Here is a 22,164-nt window from a genome sequence, read left to right as displayed (position 1 = left end):
TCAGGGAGCCCTGCCCTGCCCTGCCCCACCCACCACCCACCCCGCTCAGGCGTGGCTGGGGGCTGCCTCGGCAAAACGCAGATGTTCTGAGCTCTGCGCTTGCTCCGGGGCTCGGCCAGGCCCACAACGCCCGGCTCTACCCAGAGGTTCTGACCGCCAGCCTCCGTCCAGGTGTTTCGCCTCCAATAATCCTCAACTGCCTGCTTGCCTGGGATGAGATCCAGGGTGGCTCTCTGGGCCACAAGCCTTGCAGGCGGAGAGACATCCCACCCTTGGAAGGAGGGGTTCTTGCTACACGTTTCATCACAAACTCGCCCACCACCATTCCCCATCATCCACCACCAATACTCAGTAATTCTCTGCCCTACAAAGCGACACCCCACAACCGAGAAAATCCACCCTGGGATTTGCCCACCAGGGAAACAGCCACGGGGGCAGGAAGAATCTGCCAACCAGGCTTGGGTGCCAAATGCAAGTCAAGCCCCCCCCCCAGTTTTGCTGCAGGGGTGTCGCTGCTGGGCCGCCCCTCTCCTCGAGGCAGGACCCTCCCTAGCAGTTGTGCACGTGGTCGAGGTGCTTGGTGATGCTCTGCAGGCACTTCTGGAGGCGGTCCAGGGTCACCACCGCCGCGGTGTAGGGAGAGACGGCCAGGCGCTCGGTCAGGTTCTGCAGGGCGTCGGAGCGGGCGGGCCTGTGCGGAGGGCAGCCCAGGTGAGAGCCGAGCAGCTGCAGGAGGCTCTGGAGGTTCTCCACGTCGTGGGAGATCTGGACGACGGGGGCCTCCAGGGGCAGGTTGGAGAGGACTTGGTGGAAGAGCTCCAGAGCCTCGTCCATGGCCTCCAGGCTCTGCACCGGCAGCTCCCCGGGGATGAAGTCCAGGCCGTTGATCTTCAGGCTCAGCGGAGGGAACTGCAGAGAGACAGGGGGGCTGCCGATGAGTTTAAGCAGGGTCTGTGCACGCGCCGCCCAACCAGGCTCAGGGCAGGAGCGCAAACAACCCCCCCCCCAGGAAGTGCCTATCTGGCGTCTGCTTGAACTCAGACCCCACTTACACTGGGTCCCCCGGCAGCGCCTCCTCCTCCTGTTAGGAAGTGGCTTCTGGGCCCTCCGGTCTGAATGGGGCTGCCTAGAACTGACATCCCCCCCCCCTTCGGGCTGGCGCTGGGCAAGAGGCCGTGACACGCACCCTTCTTCCCTCTCCCAAGGCCGGCTGCGGCTGCTTCTTTGGGAGCACGGCCTTAGCCCTGGCCCCCATCCCAGAGGCCCCGTGGGGGGTGGGGGTGGCGGGGGTCTGGCTGCACCGTCAGGCTCCTCGACTTGGACGGGGTAGGGGCGCTCCCTCCGGGCTCCTCCTCCTCCCGCTGTATCCCCAGAGCAAAGATGAGGCAATTGAGATTTCCCAGCACTGACCTAATTAGGTGGCTGCCTCCCTTCCGCACCCCGTCCCCTCCCGTGTGGGTGTGGAAAGACGAGTTATGGTATAACGGTTTCTGGTGCAGCCGCCACGTCTTGTGGCGAAGATGCTCAACCGGCCCAGGACACCGGCTGGGCTTGGCCCCGATGAGCTGTTTTGCTCCGCGGCGTGAAAGCAACGCGGCTCTGCCTGCACTGGGGTGGCCTTGGGGTGCTCGGGCCTCGCCCAGCCGCACTTCCACCAGGAAGGCGCGCAGCCAGGAGCAGGAGAAGCTGCCGTGTCTCTGCGTGTGTGAGGCCCGCAAAGGCTCCCTGGCCTCCCCAGGCGCCCCTGCAGCTCCATAGCGGGCTCAGAAGCCGGTCGCGCAGTGGGGCTGCAGTTGGGGTCAGCTCGGGGCCCCGAAGGGAGGGTGGTCTGCCGGGAAGCCCAACCTGGCAAGAGGGGAGCGCCCCAGTGGCTGGCGAGGAGCCCCTCTTACCTGGTGCTCCTGGATCCTTGCAACGATCGTCCTGGTGAGGCTTTTAGTGTCGGCGATCACCTTGTCGATTTTCACAGACCGGCTGTAGAAGAGGGGCAGCCAGACCCACAGAAACCCACACACAGAAATGCGAGGGGAGCGCATCTTCCCCTTGAGCCCTGCGGGGGGGGAAAACGGGGACCAATGAGGGGGGTGGGCTGCCAGAGGGAAGAGGGTGAGGGGGTGAGAGAGGAAGAGGGGGGGGAGATGGCAACCCTGCCCTATCCGAGGCCATTGCAAGCAGGGCTTGTAGGGGACAGAGAAGGGGGTGGGGGCTGCGTGGCTGAGGAAGCTGGGCTGAATTATTTGTCAAAGACGAGAGACACTAAAAACAAGCAAAACGGCGCATTTCTCTTGGGGGGGGGAGATGTTGACAGGACTGTATGCTGAGGGGAGCCTGTGAGGTTCTCTTTCCTGGCGGACTGCAACCCCACCCCCCCTTTTCAAACCGCTCTTCCCTAGAATCCGCCCAGCCCGAGATTTCAACCCTCCTCCCAAAGCCCAGTCGAGTCCGGGGCTGCCCTGGCACGGGGCACGCAGAGAACAGCCTGGCATCGCTTTCCTGCAGAAACGGGCGTTTCTCCGCTTCCCAGGAGCGGCAGAGGCGGAGGGCGGCTTGTGGCAAAACCGCTGCGTGGGAGATCAGGGCTATGCCCAGCAGGGGCCACACCAACGGCTGCCCTGCCTTGCCCTCGCCTCCCGCGCCGGGCTGAGGGCCGCGATGCATCTGGGCCCCTCCCAGCCAGCCCGGCTGTTGGGAGCCCAATCAGGGCAGGCCTGCCCTGCCAGTCCGAGCGCCCTCTGAAGTGGTGCGCGCTTAATGAGCCCCGCCGCTGACGGTTGGGACAAGTTCCGTCACCTCGCCGGCAACGGCAAGCAGAGGCAGCGCCTCCCCGGGCCCGTGGCCATCCAGCTGCGCTCGGCTCATCCCCGTTACATAAACAGCAGGGAGACTCCAGGCAGCGTCCGGCCCAGGCCGGCAGGAAGGCAAAAGCGGTCGGAGACCCCCTGCTGGCCAGCCGTGGGGGCGGGGGGCTTCCTGGGCAATTGGCTTGGAGATCCTCCCGGTGGCTGAGCAAGAGCGTGCCCGGGCCCCCGCAGGGACAGGCCGGCCCCCCTTTAAGCAGACAGGGGCCGCCCAAGCCGTCGTGTGGCCCAAGCCCACTGCCCAGCTGGCTGACCCCTAGAAAAACGAAAGCCCCCAAAGCCCTCAGTAGGCTCACCCGAGCTGGCCTCTTGGACACTGAGCCCCCTCCCCCGTCACAACACGGGGATGGGGACAGTGCACTTGCAGCAGGTCCAGGAAAAGCACAATCGGCAGGCAGCCCCCCCCCCCGCCCCTGGATTCCTCCTGGACCCCCCCCTCGGCCCATCCCGAGTCCGACTCACGACCACCTGGGCACTTCAGCCCTATCCGGCCCTAAGGAAGGAAATGCTGCTCAGTCGCAGATTGGGGGGGGGGACCTGCCCAAACGCCCTTTGCCGGCTTCTTGGGGGGACCCAGGTTGAGACTGGGGGCTCCAGCTTCAAAAGTCCTGGCACTGCTCCAGCTCTGCAATCCGGGCAGGGCCGATGCCGGGCTTCTCCGGGCACCCTCTCACCCAAGAAGGGGCTGCCTGTCTGGAGCAGATGCAGGCGCCACCCCTCCCGCTGCGAAGCCCCCCCCCCGCCCAAGTGATGAAATCTTGGCGTCCCGGCTTTGCTCCGGCTGCCTCTGGCTCCGGCGCGCTCGCCTAGCTGGGCCCTTGGCCTTGTCCCCGCCGACGAGCGCTGGGCCGTCGGGCTGGCGGGAGGCCTGGAAAAGGCACCCTGGCCTGGCAGTGTTCTCTCGACACGTTTCCCCGAGCCAGGGAAGGACCTCGCGGTGGCTCGGCTATTTTTAGGACGGTTTGCCTTTACGGCTTAGGGCGTTGTGCGAATCCAGCGCCAGGGCTCAGTCTGTTTCCAGACTAACTTCCCCGAAGTTGGTCTCCGCTTGCCACGGGGCCACGAGTGTCCCCTTGGCGAGGCCGGGTTCCGGAACCAGGAGGCGCCTGGAAGCATGGCGGGAAGGGCTGGAAGAAGGTCCTCTGCACAAGCTCAGAGGCACTTTTCCCGGCAGCCAAACGGCTGCAAAAAATCCATCCCACGACCCGCTCCCCTCTTTCCCCGCTCCCGCCGCGAGGAGCCTCACTGCCAGCGCATCATTGGTTCTGCGGACGGCGCAGCTCACCTCCGCCCGCGGTGCTGCTTCGCGCTTCCGCCCCGGCCTCTGAGGCTCCATCGTAGCCGCGAACCTTTTATAAGTGCAGCGTTGCACAACGCGCAACCGGCCGCGACTCGGCTCTGCCCGGCCCTGCCCGTCCCGTCCCTGCTCTGCCCGGCTCCTCCCTCCTCCCTCCCTTTTCCCCTCCCTCGCTCCCTCCCCCATGCTCCGGGGCCCCGCCACCCCGGCAGGAGGGACCCACCCCGGAGACTCACTCGGCTTGAAGGCTGGACGGGGGGGGCTTTTAGGGACACCCTTTCCCCCTCCCTAAGCACGGACCCCCCCCCATTTGGCAGATTGGGAAATGGGCGCGAGCGGAGGGGAACGTTTCGCATTGTCGTGGCCTTTTGGCTGACTAGAACGGGTTTGGCCCGTCGACCTCCTCCGCTCGCCTCTCCACTCCGCAGACTCTAAGCCGAGGGCAGTTTTACGGGCAGATCCTGGGTTAAAAGGCCGATTCACCCAGACCGCTAGACCCCGCTGGCATCCGGGGGCTCAGCGCCTGGGACAGCCTTGCCAAGCGACACCGGAGCTGACCTCCTGGGCCTGCCTTCCTTCCTGCCGAAACCCAGCGGGCGTCTCTGCTGGAGTTGGTCTCCCGCTTCTCCTTGCGGCGGAGCAGCGAAACACTTCAGGGGAAGGGGTGTGTGGCAGGAGGCGATCCAGCCTCCGGCTAAGGGTTAGGGTTAGGGCCGGTTAGAGAAGGCAGCGGACCTTTCGGAGCGGAGGGGCGTCGGAAGCGGTGGTGCATTCGTGAGGAGGAAGGGCCGCGCCGTCGGGGCTCCCTAAGCCCTGTGAGTCCAGCCGGTCCAGGCGCTCAGGCGGCGGTCGGACGAACCCTCCGGCCAAGAAGACCCGGGCGAGCGAAAGGAAGAGGCCACCCCCGTGTTTTTCCCTCCCACTTCCGAAGGAGCTGGAGAGAGCCTGAGCGGAGGGAAGACGTCTCGGCCAACCCCCTCCCCCCCCCGCCAGGACCCCCTCTGGCCTTAGGAGCCCGGGCGCCCACAGGGGGAACGCGATCCTTTGAAGAGGGGCGCGCAGCTGGACGCGGCCAGGCCACTCGCTTTAAGAACCGGCCGAGCCTTGCAAAGTCCCACCAGACGAACGGGAGCTCTGCAGTCCCCTCGCCTTCGCGGTTCAGCTGTCCTAAGTCAGGGTGGGATCCATAGAGCAGGGGATGGGCTCCTAGGAGGGTCGGCCTGAGACGGCCGGACCAGCCGAAATCGGAACAAAGGGCGGGAAGGGATCTTCAGGTTCTGGGTCCATCTTTTCCCGTGGGGCGGCGCCTCCTCTCCCCACCTACCCTGTGCGCCCTTCGGCAGTCCCATCTCTTTTCTTCTTCCGCGCCCCCCAGCCCCTCCCTTGCCCTCTTTAGCAGATGCGATGTGAGGCTGCGAGACCTCAGATAACCGCATCGCAGAGCCTCCAGACCCGAATTTAACATCTCTGGCTCGAAAGACCGACGCGGGAATTCCCCTCCCCACCACCTCCCTCCCCCGCGCCGCCCCATTCCCCTCGCTCGACTCCAAAGAGGATTCCAGGTCCTCGCCGATCTTTATCGGGGAAGGAGGAACGGCTGGGCGGGTGGGAAAGGGGACACCAGTGGCGAGGGCGGCGGATAAAAGCTTATTTTAACGAAATTCCGTCCCCCTCGACTTTTAATCACGCGGGCGGGCTACGTGGCGAGGGCCGGTTTCCCTTCAGAGAAAGTGATCTTCCCTTCAGATGAAGAGGGATCCAGGGGAAGCTGATGCCGAGGGCTGGGGGGGGGGGTCCTAAGGCGCCCTTTCCGCTAATCCGGGGTTTTGCTTACTTCTCACCCCTGGGGGCTGGGGTGGGAGGGCGCAGCGTGCAATTACTGCCCAAAGGGCGATTGTCCCGGGACAGTCTCCGCACATCGCGTGACCTTCCAAGAGTTGCATATTAAAGCACCCGGCCGATACTCCGGAAGCCGCTCAGCGCGGATCAAAGGTGATTAGGGACTGGAGGCTAAAACATAGGAACAACCGTTGCAGGGAAAAGAAAAAAAAAGGGGGGGGGCAACCGATTCTCCAAAGCCCCCGAAGGCAGAAGAAGAAGCAACGGATGGAAACTAACCAAGGAGAGAAGCGACCTGGAACTAAGGAGAAACTTTCTAAGAGTGAGGACAATTAACCAGTGGAACCACTTGCCTCCAGAAGTTGTAGGGGCTCCCTCACTGGAGGTTCTTAAGGAGAGGCTGAGGCGAATTTTGTCCTTGGTTCTGCCAAAAGGGAGAGAGAGAACAGTGGGTGGCCCAGGGGCTCCTTCCTGCTCCTCGGGGCTTGTGGGCAGCTCAGTTAGAGCAGATGAGAGAGGAGCAAGGTGGGAGGAAATGTCCCTCTGGGTCCCCTGAGCCCGTTTAGCTCAGGTGGGCTCAGCACAAGTGACCTGACCCTTCCACCAGGGGCGAAAGTCCTGAGCCCTGAAGGCAGCTGGCTCAGCGCAACTCCCTCACTTATCTACTCCCTTCACTGATGTGCTCATTGATGTGAACGCATTGCTTAGATCAGGGGTGTCAAAAGGCCCAGGGGGGGGGGCAGATCCGGCCCTTGGGGTGCTTAAATCTGGCCTGAAAGGCTGGCCTGGGAATAGCAAAGGACCAGCCCACGGTGCCCCTGGAAACGAAAATGTCCGCCCCCCCCCACTCCATTTGTGGCCTGCACAGCCTCCTGCAGCACTCCGCAGACCAAATGGGGCATGGGGGCAGGGTGCACAAGGAGGTGTCCATCCCATCTCCCCTCCCCCCCCCCCGGCCATCCCACGGAGAATTACAATGCTGATCCGGCCCTCAAAGAAATCCAGTTTGACACCCCAGGCTTAGATGCTTCCTTTGAGCAGAGAAGGAGGCCCTCTTCTCACCTCTCTTTAAATACTCCCGTTGCTACATTGGACCCCGGGTGGAGAGGAAATGCAGAACACGGATGTCAACACGCAGGAAGGGCCAGCAGGGCAGGATCCATTCAGGCAGCGGATTCTCTCTTGGGTGACACGTATGAGCCAGCCGTGAGCTGCAGCTGCCAAAACAGCCAATGCAATCTTGGGCTGCATCAACAGAGGTAAAATATTGAGATGCCAGGAAGGGATCTGGGCTCCACGCTGCCCTGGTCAGATTAGCCCTGGGATCCTGTGACCGGTTCTGTCCCAGAAATACAAGAAGGAGCCTGAGGAACTGGGAGGAGGGCAGAGAAGAGCAACTAGGATCTCAGCAAACACTGCGAAGACCCTGGGATCCACCCCAGCCTCCAAGGGCTGCCCCAGGGAAGGCAGCAGTGGGGCAGTGGTTTCCTTGTGTTTTTATTTATTCAAAGTTTAGGCCGCCCATCCCCCCTAGAAGCTGACTCTGGAGTTTTTCTCTGCAGCTCTGAGGGCAGGACGAGACCCACCCCACCCGGCAGGTGGATCCAGAGAGAGTTCTGAGCTTGAAATAAGGAGGAGATCCCTGACTTGGAGAGCCACTGAGGCACGGAGCAGCCAGACTCCTGAGGTTTCCAGGAAAAAGAGGGGTGGAGATTTTGTTTCCAAGCTCCTTTCGACTCCATGGCCCTGGGGTTATTTTTCTGATTTAAATACAGCTCCCTCCAGAAAGGTTGCTTAGAACAGATCAGAGGAGGAAAAAAGAATGGAACCCCCCCATTCCTAAATGACTGAGGAAGACAGAGGATGTCTCCAGAGTATGGAAGAAGCATCACAGGGGGGGGGGGTCTCAAAAGGGACCGGCCTCACCTGAGCCCTCTTTGCATGAGAGGCTTGGAACATGTGCCTGTGTCTGTGGGGGAGGGGGAAAACACTTGGGCTGTGCTAACATACAGCAATGCCCCCCCCAACCACCCCCAGCCCCCAGGGAGTTGTTGGGCTCCATCCCTGGAGGCTTTCAAGCAAAGGCTGGGCAGCCACTTCTCGGGGGGCCTCTGAGGATTTGGCCTAAAGGGCCCCTGGGTCCCTTCCAGCCACCAATTCTTCAGTCCCCCCCCCAGCACCTCCTTCGGGCTCCTCTGCCCACCTGCTCCTTCCCTTCACTGGGAGTCCCTCCCCCTCCCCATGGAATCTGGGGATGCTCCCCTTCTGGCCCTCTGGAGATGAGGGGGCAGCTCTGCCCCATCTGGGCTATGAGGCCGTTTCAGCCATTGGGAGAGGGGCCCCCCTGCCCCTCCCCAGCCCCCTTTTCTCAGGACTGCACCTGCCAGACCCCCTTCCTCCTCCCCGGCCGGCCGGTCCAAGAGCTGGGGGGGGCAGAGGACATCCCACAGCCTGTTAGGAGGCCCCGCCCCCTCCAGGGCCCTGGCGCAGGAACCGGCTTTTCTCGTCCAGCCGGTTCGACTCGTGTGAGGAGCTGAGACTGCTCTGGGTGCAACAGGGCTCCCCGGTGCCTGCCTCCTGAGGGCCTGGGCTGGCTGGGCACGATGGAGGTTGCAGTCCAAGCGCAGGCTCTGACTGAAGGGTTCCTTGGTCCCTGCACTCCAGGGCCCCCTCCTCTCTTGCTCTTGTCCAGGAGCCGGTGGGGCAGCTTTCCTCTTTCAGAGCTGGGGGTCAGGAGGGGTCCCTCAGCCGGCTTCAGGTGGATTGCCTGGAGGCCCCCCCCCCAACTGCTTGGGATCCGGTGAGCCTGCCAAAGGGAGCTGTGGAGCTTCACCCGCTGATCTTCTGCTTGGCTCCCTGTCCAGGACAGACTTCCCATGAAGGGCCCCCCCCAGTAGCCCCTCTCAGCCAGCAGAGCAGCCCTGGCAGGCTCAACCTGCCCTTCTGGGCAAGGGGGCTTCGGGGAACTTGTGTGCAGAGCCTGGGTTTGAGCCGCTGCTTGGTCGGCCCCCAGCCCAGCTGTCCTGGACCCGTTTCCTTAAGAGGTTTTCTCTCCCAAAAGCTTTTTCCAAGGCTCTTCGGCCATTTTCCCACCCTTCCCTCTCTCCTGTCAACACAGCAATCCCATCAGGTTGGGAAACAACGGCTGGGCCAGAGTGGCTTCAGGTGGGGATTTGAACCCAGATTCAAGCTGAACCCTAGTTCTGCACAGGCCAGCAATTACGCTAATTAATTTGTTTGTTTGTTTGTTTGACACCCAGCCAATCAGCCCTCAGCAAAGTACAACTCTCCACATCTGTCATCCGGGGCTGAAAACAAACAGCTGGGCCACATTGAAAAGTAAAACCACACTTAATGATGAGATCTGCAAAAGTGGGGAATAATATCTGAATCCAATGAAACGAGTGGCTTAAATGAGGGAGGGCCCAGGGGCCTGATGGCATAGCTGGGTCTTCAGCCGTGGGGGGTTCTATCTAAGGAAACAAGGTGTTTGGGGTGGGGGGTGGGGGAACTAAGGGGGTGAGAATAGCTAAGGGACACCTAGAACGTTCCGTGCTGTTTCCAGGCCTTGAGCCTCGAAGGGGGTCCAGCAGCACCTGGAACCTGGCTGGTAGTTAGTGAAGCTCTTGAAGGAGAGGGGCTGCGTGGGGTATTTTTTTGAAAAGCTTTTTTATTTTTCCATTGCCACTCTTACATCACTAATCTCACAGTGTGTCGTCTGGGTACAGTCTTTGTGTCATCATATTTAACAGTTACATCGTTTAAAATCTATTTTTTATCTTGCCTTTACATTTACATTTCAATTGTCTTTTAATTCAACTCCTCCCCTATAATTCTAGATTCTTTTCCAAACTATTCAATTTTCTGATCCTTTTTGTCTAGATTCATTTTCTATCCAGTGACAAAAACATCCCCATATCTTATAATACTCTGGTTTTTCCTTCCTCAGAGGGAGAGGTAGTTAAAAAAGCATATTAGACTGTGCAGAAATGAACAGATTAACGCTGGCAATGAAAGAGAAGGAAGAACCAGGACCGTGTGGCTTCTGTGGCTGGCTTGAGATGAACCCAAAGCTTTCCGGGCAGGTCATGGAGTCCAAATGCTCTTCAAGGGCAGCCCCACGCAGAGACCACTTGGAAGGCAACTGGGGGGCGAGTGACAGGGGAAGAAGAGAAGCCAAGAAAGGCCTCTGCTTGTGGACAGGAAGAAGATCCCGTCAGCCGCGTCTGATCCCTGCTCTCCAGCGGAGCTTTGAGTCTTAAGTTCATCCCAAATGACAAGCCTGTTTGGGAGTGTTGAAGCCCCTTCAAACGGCAACCTTGGAGCCCGGAGCCACCCGCTTTCTGCCTTCCTTAGAGAAATCCCCCCCAGGGCTCTACATTTGCACAGGGAGGCCTGCAAAACTAAAAGAAAGCTTCCAGGTTTAAAAGGGATCTTGAGGGATCAAAAGGGTCCTTTCTGGGCTAGGAACCGGGAGGCTCTCTAGTCCCATCAGAGGCCTCCAGTTGGTTAGATGGCCAGGACTGGCCACTTAGTTGGGTCTAGAAAGGAGGAAACGGCAAGTCCTTTGAAAAAACAGCAGGGGGTGTTGCCAGGTGTCAAAAAACAACTTCAAAGCCCAACTTTGGCTCCCTTCCTCCTCTTGTTCAAAGCCCAAAATACAAGTCCCTTCGTTCAGCTCTGGATGTCCAAATGGGATCTGCCAGTGATGGACCATTGCAGGAACCTGTGGTTTACCAGCGCCATCTAGAGGCCAGATGTGTTGTCCTGGGGAGAGGCCTAAGAACAGGGGTCCCCAAATTTGGCAACTAGTCTTAAAGTTGGGGATCCCTGCCTAAGAAGGTCCCTTCGTCCAGTTGCTCTCAAAAAGGCCTCCTGCTTTTGCTCTCCTGAGTCCCATTGAAAGGACAAAGGCCTTGAAGATGCCGTGTGCAAGAGGGGCCTTTTCTGAAACCCAATTCCCATAAACATTTGGACCTCCCTTCTGGCACCGAGGGCGTTACTTAGCTGGCTAACACCAGCTGGTGTGGTGCAGTGGTTAGAGCGCCCATTGTAGGCTGACTGCCCACTGCCAGGAGTTTGATCCCGACTGGCTCAAGGTTGACTCAGCCTTCCATCCTTCCGACATCTTTTAAGAGGAGGTAATAGCTGAATAAAATTATTTATATTTGTTGTGATGAAGGTTAGGAGTCTCTCCTTTGTATACTTTTGGTTTTATTTGCATATTCTTACCTTTATTTCTATGGGGTTTTTCTTTTTGCTTCTATTATGTATTTCTTTCCAATGTTTTCCTTTTTTTATTCATTCTGTTTTGCCATCTTTATTTCAGTGTGTATTAGTTTTATTCTCTTTTTATGACTCTGAAATGCCTTGATTTGGGTTCAGTCGGAGCAACTGAATGGAGCTGAGCATTTACTGGCCGGATGCCCTTCCTGACGCCAACATGCAGTTCACAGCAGATATTTTTTTCTTTGCGTCCTAGGAGAGAAACATCTGCTGCTACCTAGAATTGAACTATCAACCTTCCAAGTGGGAAGAGAATGTCTTAGGCCATCCCACTTCTCTGCATTAGTTTTAGTATTGTAATTATATTTAATAACATTAATTGACAAAGGTAGAACAAATTCGATCCTGTAGCTGCTTTTAAAAGGTACTGTGGTGCCACGCAAAGACCAGGATTTTCTCTCTCCCATCACTCACTTCAGCTCACCAGGATCCCAGGAGCTGGCAAACGGGTCACTCGCACAGCACAAGGATCAGCCAGAAGGAGGGTGATCCAGTCTGCCCAGAAGGCAAAGTAAACTGTCAGTTGCAATTCGACCTCCGGCAGGCTCTGTTGTTGTCTCTGGCAGGATCGTCTTTGGAGAGATAAAGCTATTTTGTTCCCTCTCACAGCCGGCGCTTGCTTGGCATGGAGAGATCCGAAAGAGGGGAGAGCCCAGCAGCCCCAGACTGGGGATGGAGGTGGGTCACCTGCCCCAAAGGGACCTTCTCTCGGCCTTGAAGAGGTCCCAGTCCAAGAGGAAGGAAAGCCCCCCCCCATTGATGCAGCTGTGACCAGGTGGCCCCTCCCCTACAGAGGAGCATATCTCCTGCCGGGGGGGTGGGGCTTAGCCTTTGGGGAACTATTTGTGTCAGGGAAGAAGGGGACAACCCTGTTGGAGGGGCAGCTGAAGCCTGTGGAGCACATCATGCATTTGGTGAGGCTGTGCATCCCAGGCTCTTCCATGCCGGTTCCCAGAGCTTTGTGGGGACACATTCAGGTAGAGAAGCAGGCAGGCAGCTCCAGGACAAAAGAAAGGACCATTTAGCGGCCTTCTGCCCAACTTAAACAATTGTCTTTACCGGTAACATGAATTGTGCCCTAAAGTGAGGATTCCACATCAATATTCTGCCCATCGGAGGAGCCTCCTAAGTCTTCCACAAACAGGACTTCCTCTTGTAGGCCAATAAAACCACTCATGAAGTGCATTGCTGGAACTGGCCCAGTATCTTTTCCATATCAGCCTCAGAGGTTCATGGTTTCCTCCTGCAGATAAGCCCTGCCCGGAGGGGATGAAAGACCCCTTAAAGGCTGTTTCCATCCTCTGAGGGGATCCTCGTTAGAAGTTAAGAAAGATCCTGCTGACCAGATTGAGGGCGGTATGGTCCAGCATTGGAGTTGGGGGCTTGGAAAGTGCCTAGGGGCCTTGTCCTAACCCTGAATGTGTGTGCAGAATCAGGGTCATTAGCAAAAGGTGGGCAGCTGCATTTTGGGCTCCCTGCTGTTTTCAAGGGGTCTTCAAAGGCAGCTCATGGAGAGGTTTGGTGGAGGGTCATCCAGAGCTGAGCAAAGCCTCTTCTGGCCCCCGCGGGTGATGGACCTGCTTCCTCAGGGACGGTCCCATCCCCTTAGAGAAGAAGGGCTCTCCAAATGTGGCAACTTTAAACTCTGGCTGGCTGGGGAATTCTAGGAGTTGGTCCACAAACCTTAAAGTTGCCAAGTTTGGAGAGCCCTGCCTGAGAGGCCATGCTGGAGCCAGCGGAGCACAGCCACTCCTTCTCCTCAGCTTGAATTTCTCTCACCCCCGTTGCCCTCCGGTAGTTGCCACTTCTAGGCCACTCTCTCCTGGGCTCAGCAGTGAGCAAGACAAAGGCAGGAGTTGCTGCCTGGTGCCCCCTTTGCCCGGGTGAGTCCTGGTCTCTGGCTTGGCTCCCAGAAGATCCAACGCAGTCATTCCATCAGGTATCCGCTGGGTGTCGCTCTTGCTCCAGCTGTAGAACCAAGCCCCTCCCTGGGTCTGGGGGCTTGGCCAAGAGAGCCTTCGTGGAAGTTGGGAGGTGAGTGACGGGTTGACGGTCGGGGCAAAAGCTTCGACGGGGAACGGCGCGTGGCGGCCTCATTTCGGAGGCACCGAGGAGCCGGTGGCGGAGGAAAACACGCCCCCGCAACTAACTTCTTGGCTTTTGAAAATCCAGGCTGAGGCGCCTCACTCTGGCTCTGCAACGGTCCCCTCGGGGCCCCATGGCTGACCGAAGGCTGCGGGGAAAGGCCGCCTCGGGGCTGCTTCTCTTTAGCGCGAGCGCGCGCGTGTGGGATGCCTCCCAGCGCGCTCAACGCCTGCCTTCCCCAGAGGGAAGCGCCCTTCCGAAGCCCTTCACAGCCCGGTCTTTGTTTCCCTGCTTCCGAGGCCTTATTGGACCCCCCCCCCCTCCGCCAGCTGAAATGCCCAGGTAGGTGTGGGTCCCTTCCCCCCCCACCCCCTCTTCCAGGGCTGCTGGGGCTATCCAGCTTCTTCCCTTCGTCCAGCGCCTCTTCGGAGGTCCTCGGCTTCCCCGCCCGACGGCTGGCGGGAGGCAGCGGCTGCGGGGCCCTTATGCTTGCGGGCCCTTCCTGCTCTTTCCCACCGCAGTGCTCCCTCGGCCGGGCCAGTCCTCGCAGCGCATTTCTGGGCCACGGCGGTCCCCGTGCATATCGGAGGCGGCGCTTCTTTCCAGGCCGGGACTGGAGACGGAGCGAGGCAGCGGGAATGATGAGGCCTTGGGGCCCCGGGCGGCTGGCTGCTCCGTTTGGTCCACGGATGCCCCCGGGCAGACGCTGCTCTTCCTGGCCCAAACCTTCCTTGAAACGGACCCGCTTCATCCGGTTACCTCCGCCCACCCTCGGCTCCAAAGAGCGGCCGGGGCTGAGAAGGAAGGAGGGCCCTTCTCCAGAAGACGCCCGAGGCGGGGGGTGTCCCAGCCCTCCAGCGCAGCCGGGCGACCGGATCCTCCGCGCGTTGTCGGGCGCTGCTGAGGCTGGAGAAAGCGCTGAGCTGGAAAGGCGCCCCAGGGCGGGGGAGCCGAGTCGGAGGATTTGCCTCTGAGCGCCGGAGCCACAATTCAGGTGGGATGAATGAGATGAAATTTTTATTACGCTCGCAGACCAGCGTAATGGAGAGGATAATTTGGTAAGTGCCTCGTTCGCTCTCCACGGAAAACCGCTTTCATGGGAAAGCGAGAAACGGGGGAAGCCCCGAGCAGCCGCAGCGGCTTTCAGCGAGTCGTGAGAGGGAGGGAGGGAGGGAAGGTGGCTCGAAAGGGCTTCGCTGGCCTTCAGCCTTGGCACAATGCTAGGCGCGCTCCGTCCAAAGGACCTGGAGTGGGACTGTTTCTCCTGGATCCCTCCTGCTGAATGTCCCCGCTGGGCGGAGGGAGCCTAGTCCTACCAGCAAAGTGGCGTGGGGCTCGTCTGCCGGCTCACCAAAGGCTGGAGAGGAAAGCTGGGAGCACCTGGAGCAGCTTCCCAGGGATGCCCCAAAGAAACTTCCTTGGCTGCTGAGGAATACCGGTGTAGCCCATCCCCGGGAGAGTCATCCCTCCCACCCCAAAAGCTGCCTCTATACATACCTGCTCTGAATGCTCCTCCTTTTTCCCTCCCCAGGTGGAGCCCAGGGAAGGGCTCAGGGGCCCCAAAGCCCCTCCAGCCCTGTGGATGAGGGTCCTTGCAGCGCTCTAGTCTCCCCTCCCCCTTTGCTGGAAAACCGCAAGGAGACTTCTGGCAATGGAGCAGGAGAGAAAAGGCTGCTCCCTGTTGGGGAGCCTTCTGGGGAAGCTTGGATGCCCTCGCAAGCAAGTCCTGGGGGGTGGGGTGGGGGGGCAGACGGTCAGGAAGCAGCAGGTGGCTGCAGTGTCCGGGCTCATTTGCCTGACAGTTGAGAGCACCTGTGGGCCCCTCCGCTTCACCTCCTGGCTAGCTCATCAATTGCCTAAGCTGGAACCAGCCTGGAGAAGACCTTCCCACAGGAGCCACTAAGGGACAATATTTGTGGCCCAGGATTGAAATGAAGGGTCCTTGGTGCTCTCTGAGCTTGGCAGTTTCCTTGCAAACATTTCTTGCTCAGCACTGATGAGGTTACCTAGATGGTTAACAAGAAAGCTACCAAACTCAGAAAGCACCAAAGACCCTTCGTTGGCACCTGTGTTGGGATGGGGTTGCCCTGTCCTCATCCTTGGATGCAAGAGGGCAGGGAAAGGGTGGGATATGAGGAGCCGAAACAGAGGGAGGCCGACATCTGCCCCGAATTTTCCCAAGGGATGGGGCCTGTGCTGCTCGCCTCTGGCAGGACCCCTCCTTAAGGGCCCCACGGAGGGCAGAGGATGGGCTGCCCGGCCTCTGAGCAGGGAGAGAGCCAGCTCCTTTCCTTCCTGCTGTTTCCCATCAGCTGCTCTCCTTCCTCCCCTCTGCTGGCCTTTGTTTTTCAAAGCGTCATTTCATTCTGTTTGTTTGAATCAAAGAGGAATAAATTTCCCATTTTTCCCAGCAAATCTCTAGCACACGGAGCAACACCAGAGCCCAGCTACCAACCCCCCCCCCCCCAGAATGGAAAAGGACTCAGCTTCCATCTCAAGTGCCATCACTGTAGCAACTGCAGGGGGGGGGGCAGAGGCAACCAAGGATGAGGTCTGGGGAGGGGGGAGCGGATGTTGCTGTCAGAGGCTTTCCCTGGGCTTTTCCCCTTGTTTTCCAGCTTCCCCAGAGTACAGTAGAGGTGGACAGGGCCCCTGCGGGACAAACTCTCTGGGTTCCCAGCCAAGACGTCTGCTGGCTTCTCTTCTGCTGGGTTTCGGCTGAGCTTAACTGGGCCAAAGAGGCGCAGCCAATGTTGGTGCCCCTCACCAGTTGGTAGAGGCTGAATTTTTCTCACTATTGTGTTCCATTGCACACCGGAGCCCCCCCCTCTTGTAGGATGTGACCCCAGAAGACCGAGATCCATGAACTTTCACCAGGTGCCGAGTCATCTCTTGCATGATGGGTGGGGGGGAACCCTTGGAAGGAAGGGGGGCCCTCCGCTTAATTTTGGTTTCCGCCAGGCTGAGGCCCAGGGAAGGAAGAAGCAGCCCTTTGCTACTCTAAGACGGAGACCCCCAGACTAAACTGCCCAGCTCTGAATATAAAGTTGACATGGGGGGGGCGACTTGACCCTGCCCAGGTGGCGCACGCAGGGCCTTCTCGTGCAGCCCCGTCCCTGGCACCCCCTCTGGTCACATCCTGAACTAAGTGGGCATCCAGGTTCTCATCTGGGAAGGAAGAGGGGAGCTGTCCTCAGCGGCCTCTTCTGCTTCCACAGCACCCCAGGATGTGCCTCCCCCAGAGCTGGGGGGTCTTCAGAGCCCACCCCCCTCGGCACAAGGCCTTCGCAGCCGCCTCTTTCCCCAGCGCTTCAGGGCTGCTTCGAGCCATTAGAGCTGAAAGGCAGTGATGAATTCGGCCGGGGCTGCTCAGCCGCTGGCGGAGAAAAGCAGACAGGATTAATCTCCTGCAGGGCATTGGGGCACAGGCGGCGCTTGGCGTTTCGCAGATAAAATTGCTCAGATTCACACTGCGCTTGAGGTGGCTGGGACAGGATCTAATGAGGTGCAATCCGGCCGTTGTTGCAGCTGCTGGTGGGAGGAAGCGGGGGGCTTCTCCGTAGCGGAGGCCCAGGCCCCGCCTGGCTCCTTCAGGCAGCTGAGGGGAGGGAGGGAGCTGGAAAGGGTTTTCCCCTTCTGCAAAGGGAGCAGAGCAGAGCTGCAGCTGGGGAGCAGCCTGGATGAAGGGGCTCCTTGGCCTTGGTGGTTCATTGGGTGGGGATTCTAAAACGAGTGCAGAGAAGAGCAAAAAAGGAGATTAGGGAACTGGAGGAAAGACGTGGAGAATGGGGGTAGGAGTTGGGTATGTCTGGTTTAGTGAAAAGGATTAGTGGGTAACAGGAGAGCAGCATTCCAGCATCTGAGGGGCTGCCCCAAAGAAGAGGGGGGCCCACCTATTCTTCAAGGCACCTGAGGGCAGGACAAGAAGCGACGGATGGAAACTAATCAAGGAGAGAAGCGACCTGGAACCGAGGAGAAACCTCCTAACAGGGAGGACAATTGAGCCCTGGAACAGCTTCCCTCCAGAGGTTGTGGGGGCTCCATCACTGGAGGTTTTGAAGGAGAGACTGTCTGAAATGGAATAGGGCTTCCTTCCTGAGCAGGGGGTTGGACTAGAAGGCCTCCGAGGCTCCTTCCAACTCTCTTATTCTATTCGGTTATTTCAGAGCGTCAGAAGCTGCCTGGCTCTCGGCTGGATGACCTCCTTCAAGATTTAGATGGTGGGAATGTGATCTTCCTCATCCTAGTAGCTGTCTTTGTGGTCTCTATTTGGCCCCGGTGCATTCCTGGACCATCTGCAAGGGCGGGGCACCGCTTCCTGGAGGCCCCCCTCCTTTTGGAGCTGGTAGAGGAGCAAAGCAGCCAAACACCCTGCTTGCTCTGGTGATGCGTCATCTCACACCTCCGCCCATGCCGATCTGGAGATGCCACGGAGGTCCCATGCAGAGTCTGGAGGCTCTGGGAGACTAGAAGAGCAGAGATGGAACTTGACCCCTTTTCTGCTGGACTCCCCTGAAGCGTCTCCATGACTCAATCGCCCTACTAGGGGAGTAGATGGAAGCTGTGGCTATGGGGGCCTTTGCCCATCCCTGGGACTGTATTGGGGCTGCATTTGGCCACGGGGGTCTTGCCCACCACCCTTTGGGCTTGGGTACTGCAGCACGATCTCCTGGAAGGCCACCAGGGATGGCATCTGGCCCAGGGGCTTGCCTGCCCTTCAACCACCCAGGCCCTGTTTTATCTGCCACTGCATTTTGGTGCTTCGCCTGCAGAGGTCGCCCCCTTTGCCCCATGGAGAGCCCCCCCCAAAGAGCTGCCCATTCTGTGCAGCCTTCTGGAGAGGGGAGGGGGGAGCCTTGAGGATCTCCACTTGACGGCAGCCCCCCCCCCTCCCCATGGCCCAGGCACTGCCCGAGGTCAGAGGCCTCCCGTCGAGACTCCTGAAGTCGGAAGCTGCGATTGTAACAAATCGGCCAATAAAGAACCGATGGCAGCACTCAGACCAAGGGGCCGACCTCAGGGTGGGCAAGGGCCCCTGGCGCCCCTGGGGGGGAAAGGCCGCACTTCCCCCCCCATCCAAGTGCCCCACTGGAGAAGAGCCTTTGCTGCTGCCCAGTGCAGGAGGATCCCTGAGGATTGGGAGGTGGGGGGAGGGCTGCCTCAGACCCCCTCCAGGCTTTTAATCCAACCTTCCTCCTCCTTCCCAGGCGGCCTCCCTCCTGTGTGTGTGCTGAGTGTGTGTGTGTGTGTGGACTGGCAGAGGCTGTGAAGCCCTTGAACCTTCCCCTGCAGAAGGCCAGGAAATCCCTGAATTTCCCCTGTTGGCCATTCTCCCCTCCGCCCCCCCACCCCAGTGCCTTCCTGGTGCCTGATGGGCTCTGGAGTCCACGGACAGGCACAGGGCCCTGCTGCTCCCAGCCGAGCAGAGGGAGAGGCGGGCTGTGCAGCTGCCTGTCCAAGGCATCCGTGCCCAGAGAGGAAACGTGGGCAGCCGAGCCTGAAATCTCCTGGCCAGGCCATTTATCAAGCATTACCTTCCGCGCACAAGTGCAGCCTCTTGTCTGAAGGGTGAGAAAGCCTTTCGCTCCCCTTCGGCCGCTTCTCTCCAGATGTGTCAGCTCCGATTATTCTCAGCCGCCCGAAAGCAGCCCAGGCCTTCAGCTGCTGGCGATAGGCAGGGCTCACCTGTCCAGGAGAAGCCAGGAGGTCTCTGGGGATGGGGGGGCAGGAGGGTCCCTTTTCAGCAGCCCAGGGGCGCTTTCCCACACAGGCAGGCAGCGAGGGACCCCTTCACCCCCTCGGCTTCTTCTTCGGCTGCACTTTCAGGAATTCTGGGACTGGAAAGCTGAGGCAAAGAGAAACTCCCCCCTTTCCCCCCCCCCCGTGTGTGTGTGTGTGTGTATCTGGCACCTCAGCTCCTCTGTCTGGTTCAAAACCCTCCTGCCTATTGCTGCTTGCCCAGCCCCAAGGACCAGCCAGCCCCCCACCTGTTGCCCTCTGGCCCTCGGAAGCCCTTCTTAGGCCTCAAGGCTTCTGGTGTCCTTTCGGCCCGTGTGGAAGCAGAGAGGCTCCCTCTTGAACTCAAGAATCAAGGGGGAATCCGAACACTTTGAAGTCTGGAACAGATTTTATGGCTGGTATAAGACAAGGGGACAAGACTGGAACAAGCTTTATATATGGTCATTGGACAGAAGGGTAGACACTGTACTAAGTGGGCTAATAGTTAATGGTTAAGGTGTATATAATGCAGATGTGTGGTCGCTGTGACTTCGCCTGAACTGCATTGTTTTGAATGTAAAAACAATGAAAATATTTTAAAAAAAGATTTCTGGGTGTCCCAGGACAACGTAGAGAGCAGGAATTCCTTAAAGGCAGGGGAGCTGGGGCTTCTCTGCAGGTTTCACAACTCCTCCTTCAATTGCCCTTTGGGGGTCTTTGAGCCAAAGCTCGTGGGGTCCTTCTTTGGCCCTTCTGCTGTCTGCCAGAGTCTCCCTCCGGCTCTTCCCAGAGAGTCCAGGAGTTTCAGGGGAGGGTAGAGCCCCCCACCCCACCCCCAGTCCCAGCTACTCCCATGCAGTTCTGAAAGACGGACCAAATAGGAAGCCTGAAGCTAACAAAATGCAACGATAATCCTAGAAGTCACCTTAGGCATATCTCCGTAATGAGCATCTATCCCAACTGCTACGTTATCTCTTTATTTATTCTGCATTTAATTCCTGGGCTTTGGGCCACCTGAAGAGGGCTCCGAGCAGCGCATATCCTCTGCCTTGGGTTTGAAGGAAGGCAGCCGTCTGAAGCCTGCAATGCATTTTCTTGAACAAAGAACATTATTTTATAATGGAAAGAATGTCCCGATGAAGGTGGTGCACTTCGCTCAGAAACATTGTATAAACATTGTATAAATGTTACCTGCGACTTTTGAATTCCGGTTCACATTGGAACTGCCAAGTGCGGCTCAAGAGCCAACCGCAGCCCCACCATCAGAGCAGCCTCCCTTCACCCGGACAGCTGACCATCGTCCCACCTGTGAGAAGGTGGCTCCTCTTTCGAGCCAGGTGTCTTTGGGGAGTTGGGGGGCCTTGGGGGGGCGGCTTGTGCTCCGTCCTGCGAGACCTTTGAGGCTGGTAACCTACCGCCAAGCCCCCCTCCCCCCCCGTCCCTTCTTGTCTGATGACGTGATCCCTCGCAAATACTTTTTGGGGTAAGGGCTTCCTGGCTACTTATTGGAGGAACAGCAAGCCCAGACCGCAAAAAGATCCGAGAGAGAAAGGCTCCAAATCCATCCACGCAGGCGAAGGCGGAAACAGGCGAGCCGTTGCTCCGGTGGGCTTCGTCTTCATCACTCCGAAGGCTTCATGGCTGCGTCCTCAGCTGCTTCTCTGCCGGAGGCCCAGCCCTGCCTGGAGGGGGTCAGCAGCAGCCTGCCCATCACCTGTTTCCTGCCCCTCCTCACCAGCTACGCCCCCAAAAGAGAAGTTTCCCCTCTGCTGGGAAATGCACATTCTCTTCACACTGAGTGGGGCGGGGGGTTGTGGTGTTCCCTTCACATCTCCATCTCCGTTACAAGGCCCCCTGCCCAGGCTGGCCAGAGGAAGAGGAGGGCAGCGCTGGCCTGGGGGAGAAGCCTTCTGGGGAACATGACAGGTGCCTGCAGGCCCAGGGTGGCCTCCGACTGGGGCTTCGCCTGGCCAACCTGCTCCACGGGCTCTCCAGGTAGACGCTGGTGCTTCCCTGCTTCAGGCCCAGCTGGGGGCTAATGAGCCTGGTGTCCATCAGAAGATTGTAAAAGTCCTTCACCAGGTGAGGCTCTCCCTCCATCCCCCGTGACCGGCACTTCCTCTCCTGAAGGCTCCCGCTTCCTCCTCCCACCAATCAGTGGCCAGCCACGGGGGGCCAAAGGGCGTGGCTGAAATGACGAAGACCCCCAAGAGGCTCAGGATCCTTCCCGCAGTCTTTGAGGCTGGCGTCCTTGGGCCTCAGTGGCCGGAGATTCCCAGCCCTTCGCTTCGCCTGACCTGCAAGAGAGAGGCAGATGTTACGGGAGGCATCCCTGGCAAAACCCCATGAGATCTTAGGAACTTCTGCGGTGGCTAGAAGACCCCCCCCCCCGGAAGAGGCTGAGGGGGGGCTGGGGGATTGCAAAAGGGCCCTGAGCTGAACCTGGCCGGGAATTCTGCCCGAGTTAGAGGGAGGGCGGGAAGGGAGGGAGAGCTGGCTGTCCAAACTCCTCGTGAGCAGAGAAGCAGGTTCTGCTCAGAGGTCCGGAGGTCTTGGGACCCTTTCCTGGGCCTGGTGTCCAGCCACAGGGCCCCAGGGGTCCCTCCCGCCCTGGGCTGACCTCCTTCTCCTGCTCTGCCTTTCCTTCCAGCAGTTTGGCAAACGTGCCGTTAATTCTGCTTTTTGAGGCTTATTCCTCTTCTGAGGCTGAGCTGTGGGAGGGAGACTTTGCCACCTTCAACGTCCTCATAATCACAGATTAATCGTTTGATTTAGCACCAAATCGTGGCTCCCCCAGACTCGGGGGGAGGGAGTGCTCCCCCTTCTCACAAACCCTCTTTCCCTGCTCGACTCTGCAAAGCGCCCAGGAACTGAAGCCTCCTGAGCTTCTTTCACAACCGCAAACTGACGGTCTAGTGGTCTCCCTCACCGCCCGGAGCCCCGGGGAGAAACACGACGCGGTGCCGGCTACAAGTTGTCGAAAGCAGGCTGTCAGCGCCTGAGTGAGTCCCGTCCCCGGCCCGGCCTTGCCGCATGGTGACAGCCACGTGAGCCTGGCAGAGTCCAGCAGCAGCCAGCGAG

At 59.1% G+C, this 22,164-nt stretch overlaps 1 protein-coding gene across 1 annotated transcript; it reads right to left on the bottom strand.

Annotated features, from left to right (window-relative positions):
- Nucleotides 1–549: 549 nt before the first annotated feature.
- Nucleotides 550–4,194, bottom strand: LEP (leptin). The gene is made up of 4 exons (XM_014076059.2): nt 4,112–4,194; nt 2,249–2,256; nt 1,893–2,050; nt 550–909 (listed from the first exon to the last, which is right to left on the bottom strand). The coding sequence occupies exons 1-4, from the start codon at nt 4,192–4,194 to the stop codon at nt 550–552; spliced, it is 609 nt and encodes a 202-aa protein (XP_013931534.2).
- Nucleotides 4,195–22,164: the final 17,970 nt, after the last annotated feature.

The sequence above is a fragment of the Thamnophis sirtalis genome, unplaced genomic scaffold, assembly GCF_051295495.1.
Source record: "Thamnophis sirtalis isolate CommonGarterSnake01/CBP01778 unplaced genomic scaffold, rThaSir2_p1.2 scaffold_9, whole genome shotgun sequence".
Lineage (NCBI taxonomy): Eukaryota > Metazoa > Chordata > Lepidosauria > Squamata > Natricidae > Thamnophis > Thamnophis sirtalis.
This window is presented reverse-complemented; position numbering and strand designations above follow the sequence as displayed.